The 22,935-nt window shown below is 49.6% G+C and overlaps 5 protein-coding genes across 5 annotated transcripts; 3 read left to right on the forward strand and 2 right to left on the reverse strand.

Moving 5' to 3' along the window:
- Positions 1-1,614: 1,614 nt before the first annotated feature.
- CTRU02_211521 (uncharacterized protein) lies at positions 1,615-3,120 on the forward strand (the record flags this gene model as incomplete). The annotated part of the gene is made up of 1 exon (XM_036732090.1): positions 1,615-3,120. One exon carries the CDS (start codon positions 1,615-1,617, stop codon positions 3,118-3,120), a length of 1,506 nt encoding a protein of 501 aa, XP_036576170.1.
- An 89-nt stretch (positions 3,121-3,209) lies between these two features.
- On the reverse strand, positions 3,210-3,980 carry CTRU02_211522 (glycosyl hydrolase; the record flags this gene model as incomplete). Its single annotated transcript, XM_036732091.1, has 1 exon — positions 3,210-3,980. The coding sequence occupies one exon, from the start codon at positions 3,978-3,980 to the stop codon at positions 3,210-3,212; it is 771 nt and encodes a 256-aa protein (XP_036576169.1).
- Positions 3,981-4,950: 970 nt separating this feature from the next.
- On the reverse strand, positions 4,951-6,291 carry CTRU02_211523 (peptidase m14; the record flags this gene model as incomplete). Its single annotated transcript, XM_036732089.1, has 1 exon — positions 4,951-6,291. The coding sequence occupies one exon, from the start codon at positions 6,289-6,291 to the stop codon at positions 4,951-4,953; it is 1,341 nt and encodes a 446-aa protein (XP_036576168.1).
- A 5,209-nt stretch (positions 6,292-11,500) lies between these two features.
- Positions 11,501-11,902, forward strand: CTRU02_211524 (uncharacterized protein; the record flags this gene model as incomplete). The annotated part of the gene is made up of 1 exon (XM_036732088.1): positions 11,501-11,902. The coding sequence occupies one exon, from the start codon at positions 11,501-11,503 to the stop codon at positions 11,900-11,902; it is 402 nt and encodes a 133-aa protein (XP_036576167.1).
- Positions 11,903-20,726: 8,824 nt separating this feature from the next.
- CTRU02_211525 (Ammonium transporter 1-like protein 3) lies at positions 20,727-22,444 on the forward strand (the record flags this gene model as incomplete). Its single annotated transcript, XM_070205650.1, has 4 exons — positions 20,727-20,819; positions 20,886-21,205; positions 21,370-22,047; positions 22,087-22,444. The coding sequence occupies 4 exons, from the start codon at positions 20,727-20,729 to the stop codon at positions 22,442-22,444; spliced, it is 1,449 nt and encodes a 482-aa protein (XP_070060463.1).
- Between the last annotated feature and the right edge of the window lie 491 nt (positions 22,445-22,935).

Here is a 22,935-nt window from a genome sequence, read left to right on the forward strand (position 1 = left end):
CTTCTAGCCTCACCTTCCCTATGAGCAGGCTGGGATTGATACTAGGGGGTGGTGGGCTCATGAACCGTCGACCATCATTAAAGATGGAATTACCATCCCTGAGAAATCTGCTCACCCAGTGCGTCCTGGGTATTTGGTAGGTTTAGTGGTCTGCTAACCGCCGCCCAGTGGCCTAGATCGGCCCAGGCCTTGTGGTGCTGGCGACCAGTCCAACACTTGCACTTGCACTTGCACCAGCACCAGCACCAGCACCAGCACCAACACTATTGCCTTTACTACTTACGCAGTAACAAAACTGCCACCTGCCACGGCCACGAGTCGCACCGTCAGAGTAGTAGAGAGGTCAAGTGGTTCCACTTGCGCCCGTGAGGTTGGTTCATCTAGATACATCAACTGCAGCAGGTCAACAGATGCGCAAGCGACTGCCGGACAAGCTGCCCTTTCCTCTGTCGTCTTGGCACTGGTTTCGCTGTATTCGAGCCGGTCTCGCACGCCTGTCTCGCCTCACTTGGCCTCTACTGATGACTTATTCAAGGTAGCCGCCACCAGTCAACACACCGTTTCCAATAGCACATCCTCAAACTCGTACCCAATGGCCAAAGTTAGTTTCCGCCCTAGGCTACTTGACACATGCTGGACGGCTGTCGAAATCCGGGGTTGTCCCCGTTTGCTCGACCACCTGCCATTCAATAGCCATGTCCTTCCGTCTGTTCTACTTCTGTTAGATCTGGCCAGTTGCTGCGGGTGGCTGGAAATCAGCACCAGTTCAACCAGTTCATTTTGATGGCAACGCGGCACATGCCCGAAAAGTGTCACGGTCCGATATCAGGTGCTTTGGTCACAGCAGCCACCCCCGAATGCTTTGAACTCGCTCGTTCATATACTTGTATCCTCACTAATTTTATCCTCCGCTAGTGCCAACGTTGCGACTACCGCGGCCTGCTTCAAGGATCAAGACAGCCATCGCATTCGCGGCTATCCTTACTCCCTGTTTCTTGTGAACCTGATCGCCATAAACAACTGGGAAACGTTCAAACGCCTTTCGGGTCTTGGTGAGTGTACTATGCTATGCGCCGTTTAGCGGCCACCAAATCAGTTTCCAGGTCCTGCGCAACAGCAGCCAGCCAACTCATCGACACTGAAGCACAGATTCGTCCTACACTCGTCGTGCACACCTCATTCGTCGCACGGAGATGCTCCATAGGTAAAAGCTTCCCGCGGCTGCGCCTCGCTCGCTCACCAAATTTGGCCCACATTGCCAGGATCAAGCCGGTCACTTGGCAGCAACTTCAACCCTTTCTCATGCTTTGCCTTTTCTGCCGTTTGAAAGCAGCATAAACACCTCCCTTTCAGAGGTCCATGCAATGCTCTAACCGCGTATCGCCGCACTTTCATTAACCAGCCACTGCCACCGAAACTCTGTACGAGGAAATCGTACCTTTGTACCCGCCTGGCCACGACTGACCACCCACCACTCGGTCGCCTTTGGGGGGTGTCTTAGCCCAGTTTGATGACGACATCGTCCCGTACTCTGAATGGTATTGAAAGTCAAACAATCACAGCCCCCTGATCCCCAAACATCGACATCAACATCGCCATATCACAATTTGCGAAATGACATCACTTGGATTCCCATCCTCTTTTCTCGACCATTGGACTCATACGCTGAAGTCTCACCGAGGAGAACAGCTGGACGATTTACCCAACTACCACGTCTCAGACCCCCAGAGCCTGGTGACGACATGCAATCCCAAATCGCTCACCGTCGGTAACGGCGCATCAATTTACAAGACGGCAATTCTCCCCGGTATTCTTACGGCGCAACAGGAGGTCATCCTCGTAAGTTGCTTCTGGGCACCGTCCGACACTCTCGATGCCCTCCGAGAAACCCTTCAAACTCTCGCCGAGCAGCGACAGGACGCCATTCGTGCAGCCGAAGAAGCCGGCGAAGCCCCCATCGCCCCATTACGCGTACGCATATGCTTCTCTTCTCGCAGTTTCTTCCAAAAGATTTTCCACCCTTGGTCCAGGGATGGCTACGAGTACCCCAACAGCGCGTGGCCAAAGCTCGGGCTGCCCCCAGACGCCACCCTCCGAGCGGCCCGCATCGATCTCTCCGTCAAGAGCCTATTCTTCCTGCCCTTCAGCGTCATGCACCCAAAGTTTGTCATTGTTGATCGCAGGCGAGCCTGGATGCCTAGCTGCAACGTGAGCTGGGAGACGTGGTTTGAGGGGTGCATCGAGTTCGAGGGTCCTGCCGTTGAGCAGCTGGTGAGGTTCTACACGAACGTATGGGAGCCGAACGGCACTGCACGGGAACTTCCAGGCAGCACCGCAGAGATTGCCGGGCAGAGACTGGGGAGTAGAGATGAAGACGCTGGTCAGAATGTGCCCGGCCCACCATCAGACGATCAGACTGCGTATCGCCGACTGAGCCTCGAGAGTCTGCCAGCATGCCCGACGATAATCCTCCCTTCATCTCATCACTGGTATCCCGGCTTCCGCTACGTTCCCCTGTGGCCACGCACCACAGCGCCCGCAACCCCATTGAATGCGGCTCTACTGTCATTGTTTGCCAACGCCCGAACAGACATCGATATCGTGACGCCAAACCTGACCTGCCGGACAGTCGTCGATGCCCTCGTTGACGCTATCTGCCGCGGCGTCAATGTACGCATCAGGACCAGCAAGAATATGATGTTGATCGAGCAGCTCGTGACGGCCTGCACAACGACAGAATGGACCCTGAGGTCGCTCATAAAACAGTACACTCAGGTTTGCGCGCAGTACTCCCGCAAGCACGCCGCAGACGCCGAGTCACAGGCTCAGCGCCCCGGCCGCCTCGACATATTTTACTACCGCCCGAATCTGCAGGCTACGGCGGCGCGAGACCCAGAGGAACCAGTCGTGTCACATCTCAAGATGACTCTCGTCGACAGGGAATTCCTACTTCTCGGCTCGGGCAACCTTGACCGGGCAAGCTGGTATACGAGTCAGGAGTTGGGCGTGCTGCTTCATCTGCCCGGGTTTCAACAGAACATCTGGTCCGACTCTTTGGAGTCCAGGGTCGAGGTCCGGTTCAGTGGGGGTCCTGAAGACGGGATAGGCACGGCAGGCTAGTCATTTGTTTTTTTCGTGTTTTTGTTCTTGTTGGTTTGCGATGTACGGCGTCGCCGTGATGTTTAGATATGATACCCCCCCACCATCCATTACTTGCTTTCGCTCCCTACTACTGAATCATGACCTGAAAAGCTTCCCTTATTCACACGGGCAGTCCAGTAAATAGCCCTGAGAATCTGACCCATGAACCATTCATCCGCGTACGCCTCGTCAAAGTGGCCTAGTGCCGTGTAGAAGGATCTCCCGCCCTCAAACTCCTGGCACCACGCTAGCGGGTGGTCGTCGCCCATTACTCCGCCCGCAAAAGTAGACGGGTCGCCCCGGGCCAGGATGTGGAGGTTGCCGTTGCGTCTGGGGTGCGAGGTGAAGTTGTACCACTCGTCCATCCATGTCCTCTCCGTACAAGCGCACGCATCCGTCTCCCCAGCGGCCGTGATGTAGTGTTTCGCGTCCTCGACGACCACCGTCCCCTCCTCGGGCGCCGGGTGGAAATCAAAGTAGGCGCCAACTAGCTTGCCGTACCACTCGTCGCTCTTCATGCCCGACGAGGCGGCGTGCACCCCCACGAAGCCTCCTCCGCCTCGTATGTAGGCCTTCAGTGCCGACATCTGGTCCTTGTTGAGGAAGTCGATGCCTGTGTTGTGCAGAAACACAATCGTCTTGTACCGGGACAGAGAATCAGCGGTGATGGCTGCCTCGGCGTCCTCCGTGGCGTCGACGTCGAATGAACCCGTACGGACGCCGAGAGCGCGTACGGCTGATACGGCCGTGGGGATGCAGTCGTGGCGGTACCCGGTCGACTTGCTGAAGACCAGGACCCGGAAGGGTTGGTGGGGTGTTTGAAGGTCTGCGGTCGCCATGGTTTCGTCTTGGAGTAGTGGCAAGCTTCTGTTTAGGTGTTGAGGATCAATGAAACGGCGTTTCTATATATGTGCGCGTATATATGTATATATATATGCAAGTAAGACGGGCTGCTCGTGGCCGTGATTTATAATACTGACGACTGCATCCCGCGATTTTGCTACGGAGGAATTGGTGTGCAGGGCCGGGAGATGCTCCGGGGCGAAATGGAAATGCACGTATGACGCCCACATCTGATGCACATTATTTGAAGGAGACTGGATATTTGCAGGCCAGAGATGAGCCATAGTAAACTTGATGTGCTAGTAGAGTAGGTATTTATGACGAAAGGAAAAAAAAAAAAAAAAAAAAACAGGACAGTTGCAGACATGAAAATGAAGCTCGCGACAAAAACGCAAAAAGACAATTTACTGTGACCGTGGCAGGGCTCGAACCTGCGACCTTCTCGGGATCAAGCTCACGCATTGTGAACGAGAAATCATAACCACTAGAACACACAGCCGGTTGTTGAGAAGCAAGGTTAGAATGTGGCTTATCAAGCGTGATGGACAGGGATGGATGGAGGAATGGATGGGTTTGCTCCGCTCCCCCCCACAGCTGGCTGAGGTGAGACTCGCTGGTGATCGTTTTCATCAGTCGCCCGCTTTGGAAAGGGTCTTTCAGGGTCATTAAAGTTACGTCGTCTCATGGCTCTTCGACGGTTAAATTGAATTTCGTTCTGGGGCCATTTTTGCTTTCTTGTCGCATGGGGTTCTGAGTCGTTGTGCATTGAGTTGGTCAAGAAGTGGATCAGGATTCTTGTTATTCAAATTCGTTTGTATTCTTCATTTCACTCTTCCATAGTTTTACATCCCAGCTGACACCAGCTTAGCTCTTTTTGACAAATCAACATCTACTTTACACCTCATTTTGATCACAGTCGTTACCCCCGTTCTTCTACGCCTCATCTTCTCATTACAAACATCGCCTTTAAGCACAGGTAGAAGGCTCGCCGACGCCAATTTCAGACGCCGCAAGAATGTACTCCATGAAGCCAGAGTTCGTCTCGAGCAGGTTCCAGTGGTATTGGTCACGGTTCGGGTAGAATGGGCAGTCCGCCTCGTTGTTGCCGAATCCAAACTCGACGCAGAAACCGTGAATCTTCTTCGCCGAAGGGTCCACGAAGTGACGCGAGAAGACCCAGTCGTCGCTGGCACCCGAAGTCGGGTAGAGGTACGCGCTCTGCTGCACCTCGTGGTGACGGCCGACAGCCGCGTCCATGGCGTTCACCATTCTGGTCGCGGCGAAAACCTTGTCCGACCAGTCCTTGCTCGGCAAGTACTCGCCGTAAATGCCGCCATCGGCGGGGGTGTCCGGCATCAGACCCCTCGCGGCATTGTACGACTCGTTCATGAAGTTCATGTACGGCTTCGACAGCTGGTTCTCGTCACTGCCCCAGTTGTACAGCACCGTGCCGGTGTAGGAGTGCACGTCGAGGAACCACTGCACCTGCTTGTACTCGTCCACCACCCACTTGATGTTCTTCGTCTCGGCCTCGGAAAACGGAGCCGTGCCGTGGAAGGTCTCGGAGATCGGGTCGTCTGAAGCAACGTTGGGGCCCACGGACGGGGCAAAATCCTTCATGTAGTCCCAGAGGAAGTCAAAGTTGCGGTTGAGGTCGATGCCCACCGCATCCGGGTCGCCCTTGGCCGACGCCGGGTTGCGATTCTTGCGCCAACAGCTACCCGTCGCCTGGTCGTATGCCACACCGTCCGGGTTGCTCAGCGGCGTGAAGATGATACCCGTCGCGAGGGCGCGCTTGACGTCAGCGTTGGTGTATGTCCGACCGCCGTACGTCAGCCCCGTGTTGTGCTTGTCGGCGTACAACAGGTCGGAGATGAAGTAGATGATGTTATCGGAAGAACCGCGTTCGCGGGCGTGGATGGCGCCGTTGAGGTAGACGCGGTAGGCGTCGTTGCATTTGCCTCCAGCGCCGCCAACTTTGGCACCAAAGACGGTAGCGTTCTCGTACGTCTTGTACGGCGCCTCAAAGTACTCAATGCCATACTCGTTGACGAGGCCGCGGACAGCGCTCTGGACCTCCTTGACGTTGAGGATGGTCTTGAGGTTGGTGCCGCTGGGTTGGGTGCCGAGGCCGCGGGGAAACTTCTTGCCGCCCTCGAAACGGTCGCCTCTTCCAATAGCCAATCCCGTGTTGTTGCTCGTCGCCTGACGGCGGGTGATCTTGCGGCCGGCAGCCTCATGGGGGAGCAGGCATGCCTCGCCCAGCAGAGCGAGGGACAGGAGGGCGTAGGCACTGGTGGCTTTCATCTTGTCGCGGGAGGGATAGAGACAGAGGCGGGAAAATGGTGTGGCTTCTCGACGGTCAACCTAGGGAACGGGGGGACGGATGAGAACGGGCGAACAATCACAGACCAGCGTTATATACTACGTTCGCCAAGCTATTCTCATTTGCTCTGCTCCGCTCTCATCACACCCTAAAACATGCGCGGCTGCACGATGATGTTTCGACAGGGCGATCCCATGAGGCTTCCCTTGCCCATGCATGTCTTGGAGCTGGCTGTTTGCCTGGGCCGTCTGTCGATGTACATGGGAAGCGGTTGGCTGCAGTTCACTTTGGGAGTGGAGCTATGGAGAGACGGCCTGCCTATTGTGTTCTTCGGTGAAAGCCAGTGGACGGGTTCTCCGAGACGGTCTTTTTGTCAATGGTTGGTGCAACATGTCAGTGGGGATCGGCTGGCTGGTGCACCATGTAGTTGGAGTTGGATATGGATCAATTTTTCCCTGGATGTTTGATAGAAACTTGCGGTATGCTCAATCAGGCAGCTGGCAAGACTTTGGATATGAGTACGGAGTACACGCTTTCGCCTTTTAGTAAAACAGTTTGTCTATTCACCCAATAGCAGCGGTATAGCATGGACCACCCAGCCATGAGGCTTATTTACTACACTCTGCTTTTTTGACTAATGAGCTGATAGCTTTCCGATGCCAAGCACTTCTCGAGGTAGAACACGGGCTGGGCAACTTGTGTTGCTCCAGTGTCAATGTCACCTTGGTTCTTTGATTGCAGGGCCGCCCGCGAAGCCTCCGGCAAATGTGGGGGAATCTCTCCAAATTCGGCAGGTCAAAGTACCCCCGTAATTAGCGGCACTACAGTAACCCGTATTGTGTTTTGTTGCCGCGATTTGCTGTCGGTAGTTGCGATAAGTAAAAGACGAGCAAAGGTCCGGGGACAACATAGCATTACCTGGAGATCTTGAACCAAATGTTGCTAAACCAAGCTCTACAGATCACTTTTACCACGGTGCTGGACAGAGAGGGGAAAATCTCAGCATTGTGTAGACCCAATTTGACTCTAAAACTGGGTATCTCAGATGCACAATCCCGGCGGCTATCCCATCGGATGCGGCATGACAACAGGTGAAAACCAGCCCAATTAAAGGCTCACGTTACCCCAAACACTAAACAGCATATATGCTCGCTATTCGAGTAGAAGTTACGCTCCCCATGTTTGATTGGGTAGTACTTTGCACCCTAACTCCCTTATCACGCCTTACTCTATGGATAATTTCCCCTCGCCTCCAGGCTACCCAAACCTTCGTGACTCGTCCCGGTAGCACCTTCCTGTTCACTGGTGCTTTCTCATTTCAATATTAGGTTCATCTGGGCTGCTATAATAACGTTCTTGCGTAGACTCTGACCGCGACTGATTGGCAAAAGGAATTGGCCTGGACATCATTTCATCACCTAGGTTAGGTTACGGGTTAACGTATTCAATTTGCTAAAGCTAATCATATTCTGCTTCTGCGACGTGTCACTAGGTCTGTAGCGCAAAGCTTGTAGAATTACTTTTGATTGCTGTTATCAAATGTTCGCTACATCTATACATCGTTATCGTTTATCAACCCAAACCAACCATGGCGTTATGCCCAGGTGTTCTAGTACCAAGCTTTTTCACATGCTTGGCAGTCGGATCATGCATTGTTACGGTAGCTCTGCCTGACATTGCGCCATCTCGGTTGATCGGCTGAGTGGAATTCTAAATCCCCGGCCTGGCGGGTCCATTTCCTGATGTCGACTTTCGGATGTTGTCCTATAAAATTAGTAACTTTGAATACGATACTAGTCCAATATTTGCTTGATATTACTACGTCATGTGGCAAGTACAGACGACTGAACACACAACGGCGCCCATGAAACGGTCCGACATAAGACCGTCTATTTATTTCCATCTTCGTCGTTCGTATCAGGACGTATCTTTCGAAGATTACTGATAACCTGCATGATGCAGCGTTCCACTCGTCACGTGGCTGAGTGATGATCAGATCGACAACAACATTCAGCCTCCACCCACCCTTGGAGCGGTACATGTAGACGTGATGCCGTATGGCTTTCGACGGTGATATAATGTGTATGTAGCAGCAAGCCGTGGGATGGACCTTGGATGTTTTCACCAGCAGTAACATTAAAACATCGTTGAGTTGCCTTTGTGTTTTGTGTGATGCAAGGATTCTTTGTATTGAATTCTACTCGCCAGGAACCTTTCAAGCTATCTAAATCGTTCTCATTCTTGCACTGCATTTTGTTACGCTACTAGCGGCGCAGCCGACCACTAACTGAAATATCTACAGCCTCGACCACGCGTAAGTGACATCACCATGACAATTCCATACAATGTTGGCATACGCCCAATGGCTTGGAAGTTTGATTGCAATGAACTCCGAACGTGGCTTCTCACACATCATATACCCACACTCTGACTGCTGCTGAATCATATCGCTCTAGGGTTATTTCGATACAGCATGCTACGCGAATTCATGACATGGTGGCATGGTTTCAGTGCTGGAAGCCACATATTCAATCTTCAGATTGGATCTTTACGAATACACAACCTGCTCCTCACAGTCCCTAATAGTTCAATGTATACCATTTTCAAACAAACACTCTACTTAGTCAGGGCTTTTGTTGGTTTGGATGAAAGTGCTACTTCGTTATGTCATGTTGATTGATACGACCATGTTGGATTGGTAAGCTTCGTACTGCCGCCATCTAGCAATTCTCGATGGCCAAATGTTCCGGGAGCGGACGTGACCTTCCAAGTCGTAATTTCACGCTTCACATAAGAGCATAGTGCTTGTACTTACGGCATTATTGTAGAAAATTGATTCCGTAACACCCCAACTCGTACTGGCTTAGAGACTCGAATCTGATGCCGCGCCTTGTCAAGTCGGTCCACAACCTCCAAGTAGCGTATTAACTAAACTGCTTGTTTCCATCAGAAAATATCACCTGTCCAAGTCATAGACAGCATCCCAGTATGTTAATGCTTCATCAAACACGATAAACAACGCTGGTTGACTGAGCGTCAATGATGCCAATCATGCCCGATTACAGAATTGTCAGCCTCACACTGACTCTCAAAGCGTCGCACTACTTTTTGACCGCTGTGGGTCGTTGTTCAGAAACAAGCTTTGCAAAGAAGCCGACATACTCAACTGTTATATTTTAATAATGTGACGAGTAAAGTTACATCAGGCCGCTATGCTGAGCGTACAACGCCCAAAACGAGAAAGGTGTAATGTCGAGTCTCCTTGAGACAATTGGAACTATGAAGTGTTTCTTTGTCCAAGTTGTGAATGCATAAAGTGATCAACTTCTACACCATTTGTCCCTGTTCCGACTCGTATTTTGCAAGTACTGGAAACGAACGGTAACTGGAACCGAATAACATAACCGCGTACTGAAAATCAGATTCAAGAGACTTTTTGAAGTGGGAGAAGAGGCAGACGTTGTGTTCGAAAATGTGAGACGTTCCAGTGGATGAACACGAACATTCAAATAGTGCAACTGCAGCATTCGATGTTGATATGGAGTACCTAGGAAAAGGGTGTTTTGTCCACTCAAACTAAATTATTACAATAAATTGAAAACGCAAAATGAAACCACCCATAGAATTCCCCGGAATACATTTAATTAGCAAGTTCCACTTCAGCATGATGATTTGTTCGAACAAAAATTGTTCCTAGGTCACTGCTTGAGTTGAACTCTTTGCCTAGGTACTTTGCAATTCTGTGGCAAGAAAATCGATTTTCGAAGTCTTCCATACTCGCGGGGAACTCTTCAAACACACTGGCAAGGCCAAAAAGTGTGGTGACGAATCTTTCCTCAGAGATACTGAATAGGCCACTGAGCTTAACTCGCAAAACATGGAGAATCCTACTATATAGCTCACCACAGTCAGAAGGGTCAAGAAGACAAGTGTGAGTTTAGTTTACGCACGATATCGACAAGGAAACGACCGATCCGCCTAAAATGCCCAATATTCAGCAGCACAGCAATTCATTCAAATCATATCAGATAAGCAAGCATATCAAAAACAAAGGAGCAAACCATGCCGTTCGGAGAACCAATCAGTCAAACATAAGACGCCCCTCTGAATGGATGTTTGATCAACTATTATGTCCTCTTATATAAACTCTATATCGTATAACAGGAGTTAGTTACAGGCTCTTGCGATAATCCTAGTTCGTACGCCTTGCTTCCATTACTTTAGCCCCCAAGAAGTGGGACTAAAGCATATAGTTTGGTGCCTGCTCGTTACATAGCATTGAAATTCAACCGATAAAGTACTAGATATGGTCTAATTAATGAAATATGGCGCCCAGTTTAGTTCGTTTGGATTGAAAGCTGCATTGACGTTCGTGAAACTTTGCTTGCAAATCATTTTTGGTATTGCCATGAAATTGTTGTTGGATCAATTCCAGACAATCCACAAAAGACTAATCTAGTCTCCTACACTTACTTTGTACTTAGGTAGCACCTTCCACTTGTCTAGGAATGCTAGTACAGCGAGACTTTGAGCAGTAGAGAGGCCCCTCATCCAGCACTCTCATTAATGTGTACATACGAGGCTTTAATGTATAAGGCTTCATATCTTGTGGACACGCCCATCCCTCCATGCAAGGTTTGTTCAAGTTGACAGGGCAAAAATCAGGACCGCGGGTTGTTATTAATATCTCCATGTTGCGTTTACGACTCATGCATAACCAAGTTCGCCAACTCACAGGGCTTTGCCAGCTAAATGACGGCTCCCGGGTAAACAATCGCCCCTAGAAACTCACAAACACCATTAATTTATTATTATACGGATCGTCCATTTTCAAAGCTTAAGTTTCGCTGAAAATCCTTCCATTGCAACGTTCGATACGAGTGTTGCATAGGGCGCGTGCTCATTTGCTGTTTTTGGAAGCGAAGCACGCGGTATTCTTCGGGAAATAGAGCCGTGCTCCCACTGGTTTCCCATCGAGTTTTTGTACAAAAGCATTGGCAAGCGCAACGGACTATGTTAGTTTGACTTTCGTCTCTCAATCCTAGGAAAGCAAATCCTAATCTAACCCAATTCAATACGTTTATGACAGCGTTCACTCATTACTTCTTTTAATCGGCGTCGAAGTCAAGTAAGCTTCGTTCTTCCAGCCAACTTAAGTTAACTAGTATTAACACGTGCAGACTTTCTACCATGAGACTCATCAATGCTATTTCCAGCCTGCTATTCTTGCAGCCTCTCGGAGCTCTGGCTTGCGATGGATACCTCCATTGCCACTGCTATAACTCCGATGGCAAGCCCAACGACGTCGCGACGAAAGCTGTTTGCGATCGGTACTCGACTTCAAACGCGAACATGATCGAATCCAACCCGTGGTCTGATGGCGCAAAGGAGTGCAAATACGTGGGTCCAGAGGGAGCATGGAGGGGGGCTGGAAAGACAAGGGGCTGGCATGCGTATGCTTTCAGCAACTGTGACTGGCGTGTGATGTGTCAGAATGCTGGTGCAACTGGCTCAGATTCCAGTTGCAGAGATAAGCCGCCCCTGGGAGGCAAATCTTCCCCCAAGGGAACGCTTGATGTCCCACACAACTGATGGACGACTTGTTGTGGCATGTTTGTATGTAAAAGTTGATTGGGGCAGCTTTTGTTCTACCTTTCTAGCCAAAATTTGTTCAAAAAGTTCAAAAATTGCTTCCAAATGTGTTCAAATGTCCATCCATAAGGCCATTTGACCAAGCTGGCATCTATATCAAGGCTGCTCCTCATGAAAATCTGCTGCATTGGACCATCCGCTCTCACTTATCAAACTTCTATTACAAACACTGATACTTGTAACCTGTGGCCTGGAATGAAAGAAGTCCGTGGCGGAAAGCCTCAGACGAACGATGATTTCGGAGTCAGTTTGTAGCTGTCAATTTCAAATCTGAGGCAAAAAAGCCATAAGTCAACTTTGAAATTAGGAAAATATGAGAAAAGTTTTATTCTACTGCCATTTGGTAAGTGGCAGCTTTGAGTATAGATACCGATTGGCTTGATGAAGGTAATCACAACCTAAAGGTTGTTGATGGCATTCTTGAACCGCACACAATATAAAAGTGCTGTATGACTCAACGCAAATATTTCCGAAACTAATATTTACAACTAAAAAATAACTCGACTATTTCAAAAGACGATGAAATGAATCAATGTAGTAACAAAAAGAGTTACCGCGATGTAACTCATTGGAAAGCCTCTAATTTGTCCCTGTCCGCTAGTACCAACAACTGTGCCAGTTCTAATCGACGAAGGCCCGATGGTAGGTGACCTGGGCAAAGATGATTGTGACGAAGGCAGTTGGCCAGAATTCATATTTACTCCGTCTGCACCAGGGGTTGCCGCTATATTCGCAGGCTGTCTGAGGATATCCGAGGCTGCGTTAGACCCTGCTGGAAGAACCGATGCAGATAGCGGTTGTGGTCCAAACACCGCCGTTGGTTTAGCATCTGAAGAAGCGGTGAGACCGTTCCCTTGCTGACCTGGGTTACCAGCGAAATCGTTAGAATTGACGTAGTCTGCAGCAGTGAAGACGCCATCGGTGCCCGCTGGAATTGTAAGTGTGACAGTGTCTGCGCCGCCATAACCGCATCTATCACAGTCGACCTGGGTAGTAACGAAGTTGATCTTTGGAATAACCTGGGTAGGGCAGCCGCAGTCTACATAGTGTAGCGTCGTACATAGCTGAGTGGGAATAAGAACAGTTGGGTTTGCAGGATTGATAGTCGTGTACGAGATAGTAGTCACAACTGAGTTGAGGGTGATAGTGCTGCCTGCGACAATGGTTGTGACCGCAGATCCCGCAGAAACTCTAGGTGTTGTAGGGGGGTCGTTGTTTGTAAGTGGCCTACTACCAGCACCAGCCCCTGGTGAACCTATCACACCTCCTGAAGGAATACCAGGTAGGTTGCTCCCAGGAACCGACGAAGTAGTCCCATTGGCTCCAGTTGATGTGGTTCCTGGACCTCCAATGACAAATTCATAAAGTGTCAACAGCTGATTTGTAGGAAACGCTCTCTTAGAGAGGGGCTGGCTGCCTCTACATCTGTTGACCAGCTGGGGCGTGTTCTCATTGAGATTTCCCCCGCACAACTGTAAATTATCGCCAGGGCAGCGGGTTGAGCAGCCAGCAAGAGCGATAAAAAATGTTGATTCAAGAGAGTCTGATGCGTAGCAGGTGCTGAACGAAATATCAGGGTAAATTACAACGTAAAAATGAAGATGAAGTTTGTACTTACTCAAAGTAAACTCCTATGAACCGTCGCCCTGGTGCCATGGCGGTGCATCTCTGAGGAGTCATCAATGAATTTTTGCCTACCTCACTAAAGCCTGGATATCCAGATAAAGAGCCTAAACATCTCGAAAAGACAAATGCTCCAATCCTAGGTAGACTAGATGGACTGAGCTGTGTTGATGAAGCTAATATGCTGGTAAGGGGTGAGGAGCTTGTCGTAGGCCTGTTTCCAGGCGTTCAAACTGAGATGGAGGAAGGCGTTGTAAGAGATGATTGAACTGCTTGGGAAGTGACGGATGATATGGACTGCGTGCTAGTAGGTATGAAAGATGTAGGTGTTGTTTGTGTGTTGGAACTGGAAGGTGTGGTGGGTGATGATGCTTCGGACAAGGCTGTTGACCCTAGTGTTGACGATATTATGGAAGTTACGTAAGATGCTGAAGATGATGAAGAAGATGATGAAGTTGTTGTTGAAGTTAATGATGTTATTGTTGATGTTTCTGTACTTGATATTGTTGTCGTGGTTGATGATGGTGACGACGACGATGATGTTGTTGTCGTTGATGAAGGAAGGTCAACTACGTTAAAAAGGACTGCTGAGTCCAAAAGTCCATCAACTTGATCGCACACCGAAAAGGTCAACTCGTGATTGCCTGTAGCGACAAAATCAAATGTCAAGATTTCAGTCGATCGAGCGTATGATAGACCAAAGTCTGCCCCAGTCTTGGATAATAATGCGGTACCAGCGGCAGTCACTCAACCGTTGAGGCCTCTGGAATCAAACCTAAATTCTGCTCCATCTTCATATTGATGGCTGACCATTGCCGTTACGGTTAATCCTAGTTTGATGTCAATATCTCCTAACATTTAGAGTGTTTGTGCTAATGATTTGCTTACTGCTCTTGAGTTGCGTAGAGATAATTGACTCTGATACCTTTCATCTCGGCTGGGATAGTGAACTCTATGTCCAACGGGCTGAATTCTTTAGAAAAGCCAGCAGGATAAGGAAAGTTAACCTGACCATATCCCCAATCGGCACTTGGGGTTGCGCCGCCAACAGGAGCATCAATAAGCCGACCAGTTGTCAAAATTACTCCAGTTTCTAGCCCAGGAGGCCCGTTCGTAAATGATCCTACTGCCTGCGCATTTGGGTAGAAGAAAGCAGGACTCGATATCGAACCAGTAGTTATGCGGTTGTCTTGGAGCATAATACGACCCAACTGTAATGCATCCGAATTTGGAAAAATGCTAATGCCATTAACGAAGCTGACAAGAGCCGCTGATATCAAGGCAAAAGCTTCCCACGAGTCTATCTTCATTATGGGCGATCGTAAAAAGGTCCAATGGTGTGTGTGCCCGCTGATAACTAATAGTTTCTATGTGGGCACTAAGTCACAATGATGTTGGGGAAAAAAAGAAAAAAGGGAAAGAAAAGGGAGAGAAAAGGGTGTCTGCGGGTGGAAGGTTCTCCGTAAGTGATTAAATGAGCATTCCACGGCTTTGGCATCAGCATTGTTTGGAAGATCTTGAGCTTGCATTGTAAGTTGGCTGCTGTGGTGCGAAGAAATGAGGTTGAGTCGCAACCTCCTGGAACATTCCTACAATGTAATGAAGATAAAATTTTGCCCCTAAATTGAGAAATATGGGTACAAGGTCCAGAATGCACATTCCGGGTGGCATTAATCATTCGGATATTGCATATCTTGAATGAGACATCCAGTCTTCATGCGTGTCTCATCTCTGAGAACGATTGAAGGGGTCGTAGGAGATCCCCTATCTGCGAGACTAGCGTTTGAGCATAAAGCAGAAGGGGGGTCTACAGAGTCTCGTGTAGTAGATATCCCCGAGCTTTGGGGTCAGGCTAAGATGTACCATGTTAAATCAGATTGTATGACTATCATAGGACATAGGTATGCTCGGTCGTGTGTTTCCTGTGCCATGTCTATGTGGATGTCCTCAAGACACTGTTTTTCACTCATGGTAGGAGTCTTGGCAGAGTCCGCAGTAGCATTCAAAGTGCTAGCCCAAAATTCCTGACCCCATTACATCTTTGGTCTTTTTCTTTCTTCAGCAACAGGGTGGATATGCAGGGGGAAGTATCGATCAAATTACGCAGAAATAATGCCCATGTAACGCTTGTAGTTGGCTACTTTGACGAGAACGTGTCGTAATCTTTCAGCAAGCTTCAATTGATGTTGCAATGATGTCGCGACAACCTGAATTGCGGAAGAATAAATGCGCAATGAGTGTAAATCAGGGATTTTATGAATGCCGGGTTAGCCCTAGGGATTGCTGTGGCTGAGTCCAGATTATGCCGAATGCTCTGTTCAGTCAAGAGTCGCATCGATTACTAACCCTCCTGATCTTAATGGTTTAAGATACAGTCCGTAATTAGCATACATTTTATCTGACAAACGTGCCAATGCACTGCCTTGTTTGTCGGAATCGTTACGGTAACTCGTAAATCGGTTGATTTTCCTCGGTCAGATGTTTACAAGTATCTCAAGTTTTGAAGAGGGAATGTATCCAACCCAGCTACCACATCATAGGTTGACGAGCTCTCCTTGAAGTTCCGATGCCTTCATGACAAAAGAAGCTGCCATATCACAAACTCCACACCATTTGTTGAATATATTTTGGCTTGGCGGGCAACGACTTTTGTGGAAGCGTTCGAGTAGTAGCGGACGTCATGGCTATGAACCACCGTTCTGTCACACCAATGTCGATATGCTTCTCAGCAGCGGCGTCATACGAATCAGCCAGCGATTTGTTTCGTCGTGTCGTATGGGAGGCGGGAAACACAAGAGAAGCGATGGTCCGGCACGAAGAAGGCGGATGCATTTATATGTCCCCTGGATTGCGCCCGCAAACACGTGAATGAGAGAAGCGCGCACAGATGATGAGAAGCACGCATCGAATGTTTGTACTAGACCGACGGCCAAGACATGGATGGATGACAGAACGCCCGCAAGGACACGGGCCGGTGGAAAGTTACCAGGTTAATGGATCGGCAGAAACAGAAGAAGGTGTGATATAAGAACTATAAACTTCCACCTGCAGCCGTTTTGTGGCTCGGAGTTTATGTTCTTGAGATGCCTATTTCTAGTTTACTCTATTAATGATGTTCAATTGGGGCTTGATAACAACTTCGACAACGAGTCTCATGTCAGCAACGTGTTGTTGCGCTTCTGGGAAGTTTGAAGAAGGAAACAACATCGAATGTGACGGAGGGGGGGCGAGCTTGACCCTGAGAAATTCTGGCAGCCATGGCACTGCTAACTGAATGATAGTGTGCCAAAGGGCGACCAGTAGGACACCAGGCGCATCATGAGAATCAGTGGTTACTTATTTGCGGTATCAGGGATATCGTTTCCGTATCTGTATCAGTAGAATGATTTCCGCTATCCGGCTTGTTCGAGCCGACGGTGCCGAGGCTGGGCGGAGCTAACTGCGCATGTGGACGCGAAGGGGGGCCTGAACATGAGACGATAAGACTTCAATGGTAACCGCAAGATGATGGAGTTGTTGACTTCATAGCAGTGCTCCAATGATAACATTCGCAACGACACGGACGTATGCTTCTAGTTATGAAAGCAATAAATCTCAAATTCACGATGGGATGTGTTGTTCTCTTGATACCCCTTTCTAGAGAAAACCTCGAACATTTCTCGTCGCATTAGTAGACTGCCATCCAAACATCGTAATCTACGGTTGTGTGCAGGTTGCTGGCCACCAACACAGGCTCATTCAAGCCGGGGGGCAGATGCATGGAGACGGGGGGGACCCTTGCATGCTGGTCAGGGATGGGGTTGGTCCCAGGAGTCCCTGCTTCGCCTTATCAGTGCCAAGATGACGCTAAAGAGCTGGCCTCCCTTTTGCTAAAAGATAAGAAGCTTGGGCCAATGGAGAAACACCTTGGCTACAGCTTCTTTTGAGGGATTCGTGGGGTGGAGTCATTCTACTCACCTCTGTCACTTTGAATCCTGCATCGATGTCCACAAGAAGGGGACAATAACGAGCAATGGCCTACCTCCAATTAGCGTTCCTATTCTTTGGGCACAGGCTTCTGTAGAGCCGTTTCCCCGTCTGGATTAACCTCCGATGCCATGCTCCAGTTCACTCTCGGGGCGGCAAATGAGGCCGAGGCCTAAGCGGTAGGCTCTTGTAGTCTAGAAGGTCGGCATTCAGATCGTTTTGAACGGTCAACCGGCGATAATAATTCCTATAAGTTTAAGCCTGTTGAAAAGATGTCAATGCGAGCTCGGCATGGGTTTCCGTGGGTTGGAACATGAGCGTTGGTTGCCCGGAGATCTACCCCTCCGTTATTGTCCCTCCGCACCTCCATAACCCCAACTGACATTGAATCCACCTTAGCCCACAAGATGCAGACAACAAATGACGGGATGGTCCCGCGCCTTGGCTCACCTGTCCGTTGCCCCCTTTAAGGTGACCATGACGACATGTCAAGCTATCCTAAGGTGTAGCAAAGCAATCTACCTACAAAGCCGGGCGCATGATGCACATTCATTCCGTGCCCCCCCTCACGTACCCGGAACTATGAACGCCTAAGACGCCACAGTTACGGAGGTGTCCATCTGTTTGATAAGAGATAACGACTAGGAGCTTAGCATTTGTGCCACGATTTTCAGCTCCCCAGCCCTTGATAAGGCGGTGATAAAGGCAAATGTAAATAGAGATAATCAATTCACTGAAGCAGCTCTCACTGACTGAAGTGACTAGTAGTAATTTGTAGATGGTTGCTTGCGTAAATGGTTGTCGAGATACATGGCTCCCAATCTTGTTCTAGAATGTAATTGGACATTGAACCACCTTGCACAAGGGTCACTTTTACATCCTTTATCTCTTCCAAAATGTTTTCCCTGCCTATTGGTGCATATTGAGGGCTATGGGCATATTCGCCTGCTGCATACTAGCAGGAACAGACCAACAACCACAACTTCTTCTGGCCCTTCGTGAGCCAATGCGGCCCGCAGAACAAACCCCGGCCATGCTCGTCTAAGCATGCCTCGCACATCCTACTTCTTCTGGTGTGCACGGGATAACCCTATATAGCTTGCTCCGATGCTAGCTCAGATTTGCGACCTGGATAAGCCCCTTTAGATTGAAAACACATCTAGAACATGAGAAGAGTCAGTTTGCTCTTTCACATTGATTTGCTTCTCTTAGATACTTGTATAGGCCTAGCATTCCAAGCGGTGTGAGGTCAGTCGACTCAAACGGTAACAACTGGCTAGTAAGGGCTGCAGGCCGCTTCGTAGAGCTGAAATATGTGGTTACGTCAACAAGACGTGAGATTGTGGCGTTTTCAGTCCTGCAAACCATCTCAGCCCTACCCGGAGTCACTTGAAGGTTTAATCATGCAGACTTTTTCAAATCTATAAAAGGGCGCCATGCGAGTGATGATATCGATCAAGTAACTACCGAGCCTACTCCAGGCGAACTCTCGCACACCTTGAATCTAAAGTCTTCCACATCGCCACAACATGCAACCTTGAGTATGTCTCAAGGTCTGCAATATCCTTTTGCTTCATGAGTCTCCTCCCAGTATACAATCCTCGGTCGACCGTGATGCTTCTATCCGAGACTCATTACGCAAGTCAGTGTCGAAGACACTCTTCCGCATCGTATGATAACCTGAATAGCAGGCACTTGACTGTGGGAAGGCAGAGAATAGCAGTAATAATGGACTTGGGCACATGGAAAACCAAGATATGAGACGCCTACCACTGGTTTAGCTTCTCCAGCATCAAGATGCTAACCCCCCCCCCCAAGAGAGTGCCTTCTCATTTCTCTCCTCCGTTTCAATGTCACCTAAGGTACTGGCATAGTAATACCACAGTGCAGCCTCTGCTATGACTGTTCTGATAATTACCTGCGATTTCTAAATTACGCTGCAATGCGGGCGCAAGATGAAAACCTTGACGAGTTCATCTGTGCTAACGGGCGCTAAACCCCGAGGGGCTACCTTGCGCTGCGGTTCAAGGGGCCGAAAGCTTCACCCCTGTACATTTCTACGTATCCATCTGGTAAAATTCAACATGACAGATGATGTAGTATAGGAACCCACGTGTGAGCATAGAGATGTGGTGATTTCTTCTACAGAACATGGGGGGACCAACGGTGCACAAACCGCTCCTGAAACAAGTCTCCCGTCATGTTCAAGGTGTTTAAGCCAGGTCGTTTATGGAGTTAGGAGGTGGTGTGTCTGTCTGTATCCAGGTCAGATAACATCCAATAGCAAATCTCCGAGTGAAGGTTCCGTCGAAGGCCACAACTTACATAGCGCCTCCATTCGAATCCTTTAACCGCACCTTAGACCAACGCCGGCGAACCCCAACCTGTCTCCAAATCCCTTATCAGTACCCACATATTTGACGGCCCACACCCAGACCGTGGTGGAAGCAGGGGGAGAAGCCCATGAGCATGGGTGGACAGGCATGGGATATCGGTACGTATCCGAGGACGTGGGTTGGAGTCTTGGAGCTCTCACAACTAGACATTTCTTGTACCATTACCACGCAGCCACATGGGCAGAGGAACATGCTTGACTTGTCACACGGAGATAAAGAATGATATGGGAAGCTCGTCCCAAAATACCCTTCTCCTCCGCCTGCATGTCGAATGCAGCTTTATGCTTTCGTCTCCACCCCTTGGCTCTACACCACCGGTGTGTTGGTGCTCTCGGCACAGGCCTGTAAGCAATCAGCTTCCTCATTATCCCAGCACTTGACTCCTCCAATCCCCTCCATCACTTTCAACGCACCAGTTCCTTGGGCTGTCTATCCCTATCCTGTTCGGGTTGGCTCCGTATCAAAAGTTACCGTCTTGGCCAGCTTCCCACATGGACCCGAAGTGATCCCCCAACGGGCGTATATTTTCCTCTAGACAAATTAGCCTGTGAAGTCCCCGGCGAAGCTTCATAACTGCGGTCTCCCCCCTTCTTGCTGCTTAATTTCTTCCCTGAAGCTCTCCGTTTCCATTCCTTCGTCTTTTAATTTTTTCTTGTGTTTGACCTTTACTCGCCGCCCACGAGGACAACCGTCCTGGCGAAGTTTGAGACGCTCTAAAGGTTCTACCTAACTCACCCCATCCGAATTTTATCACGTTCTTGCGGGAACAAACCTTGGAGATGTCTCTTTACGCTCTTCCCTACAATGGCACCACAGGAGAGGCTGATGCCGGCTACTCCGCCGATGTCAAGGACCTCAATGTTTTCTACGAGGTTAATATTGTCCTTGATATACCCTAGCCACAAACAACATTGTATCTAACTTTGACTATTTTGCAGTCCGGAGACATTGCTTGGATCATGGTCTGCTCAGCACTTGTGTTGCTCATGATTCCCGGTGTCGGCTTCTTTTACTCGGGTCTTGCTCGCCGCAAGTCGGCCTTGTCGCTCATCCTAATATCCATGATATGCGTCGGAGTGGTGGCCTTCCAATGGTTTTTCTGGGGCTACACGTTGACCTTCTCTCACACCGGGTCCGTCTTCCTTGGAGACATGTCCAACTTTGGCCTCAAGGATGTCGTAGCTCAACCTTCCGTTGGCTCTACTAAGCTTCCGGATATTTTGTTCTGCCTGTACCAAGGCATGTTCGCTGCTATTACGTGAGTCCATCACGCCCCTTTCTCATCTCATCATTGGGCAACTGCGGTGAGAAATTTTTGGTCCGCGCCGCAGGAACGCAGATTTGCGCCCGCTGCGTGATGCGGAGCTGCAGCTACTTTGATTACTTTCATATCTTTGGAGAGTTTAACTGACACCGAAACAGCCCTGCCCTTGCTCTTGGTGCCATCGCCGACCGTGGCCGTATCCTTCCGGCCATGGTATTCGCCTTTATCTGGGCCACCATCGTCTATGACCCCATTGCGTACTGGACTTGGAACGGCAACGGCTGGCTGTTCACCCTTGGTTCGCTCGATTTCGCCGGTGGAACTCCTGTTCACATCTCATCCGGTGCCGCCGCCCTCGCTTACTCCTTGATGCTTGGCAAGCGCACCGGCTACACCAAGCTACATGGCCTCCCGTACCGTCCCCACAACGTCACCCATGTTGTTCTGGGAACCGTTTTCCTCTGGGTCGGTTGGTTCGGCTTCAACGGCGGTTCTGCCCTTGCCTCCAACATCCGAGCTGTCATGGCCTGCTTCAACACCAACCTTGCTGCTGGTGTCGCTGGCGTGACTTGGATGCTCCTCGACTACCGCCTCGAGAAGAAGTGGTCCACCATCGGCTTCTGTTCCGGTGCCATTTCTGGACTTGTTGCCATCACTCCCGGTGCCGGTTTCGTCACCCCTTGGGCTTCGGTCATCTTCGGAATCGTTGGCGCCATCTGCTGCAACTTCGCCACCAAGCTCAAGTTCCTCATCGGTGTCGACGACGGCCTGGACGTTTTCGCTGTCCACGGTGTTGGCGGAATCGTGGGCAACCTTTTGACGGGCATCTTTGCTGCGTAAGTCTGATAACTCCTCCACAGAGGCGCCCCGCTAACAATGAGATACAGCTCGTACATTGCTGCCCTCGACGGTGCCCTCGAAATTGACGGTGGCTGGATTGAACAGAACTACGTCCAGCTCGGATACCAGCTTGCCGGTTCCGTCGCCGGATTCGTCTGGTCCTTCTGCCTGACGTGCCTCATCCTTTTCATTCTGAACTTTATCCCCGGCCTTAGCCTCCGTGTCAACGTAGACGATGAAGATCTCGGCCTTGACGACTGCCAGCTTGGAGAGTTTGCCTACGACTATGTCGAGGTAACCCGCCACGTTTCTGACATTGTCCCCAGCAGCAGTAGCCACGACAATGTTGCCGGCAGCTCCGCTCACGGCTCCCTCCCTGAGAAGACCGTCTAAGAAGGTTAATCAAGGACAATGTGCCCTAACAATAGAAGAGTGGTTTATGTCAATTTTTTGACTACCACTAGTAATCCACAATAAGGAGGCTAAATATCATCTCTAATGCTTTTTTTTATAGTTTTGCTTAGATACCACTTTGGCACTCACTTGCTAAATTTACTTTTGGTCTTCTGCAAATCTTCCCTGATACATTATACCCATGCCTGAAGCGTGGCAGTTGTCCTACTCAGCTGCTTTTGTGAGTGCCTAAACGCAGATGCCACTCTAACGTCGGCGCCCATTTCTGGGCGCCCCCTGTATTTGAGCACCCTATTTATACTAAAAACGCCGTTTTTCAAAATTCCATATGAAACTAACTACTATACTGTGACGATAGTGTCAACGCTCACCGAACATACCGAGGGAGGTGTGTCTACGTAAGCTTAATGAAACGCACACCGCAGACGTGTAAGTATATGCTTTCTCACGCATATGCCCTCTTTCTAAAT

Source organism: Colletotrichum truncatum (assembly GCF_014235925.2).
Source record: "Colletotrichum truncatum strain CMES1059 chromosome Unknown Contig_0008, whole genome shotgun sequence".
Classification (NCBI taxonomy): domain Eukaryota; kingdom Fungi; phylum Ascomycota; class Sordariomycetes; order Glomerellales; family Glomerellaceae; genus Colletotrichum; species Colletotrichum truncatum.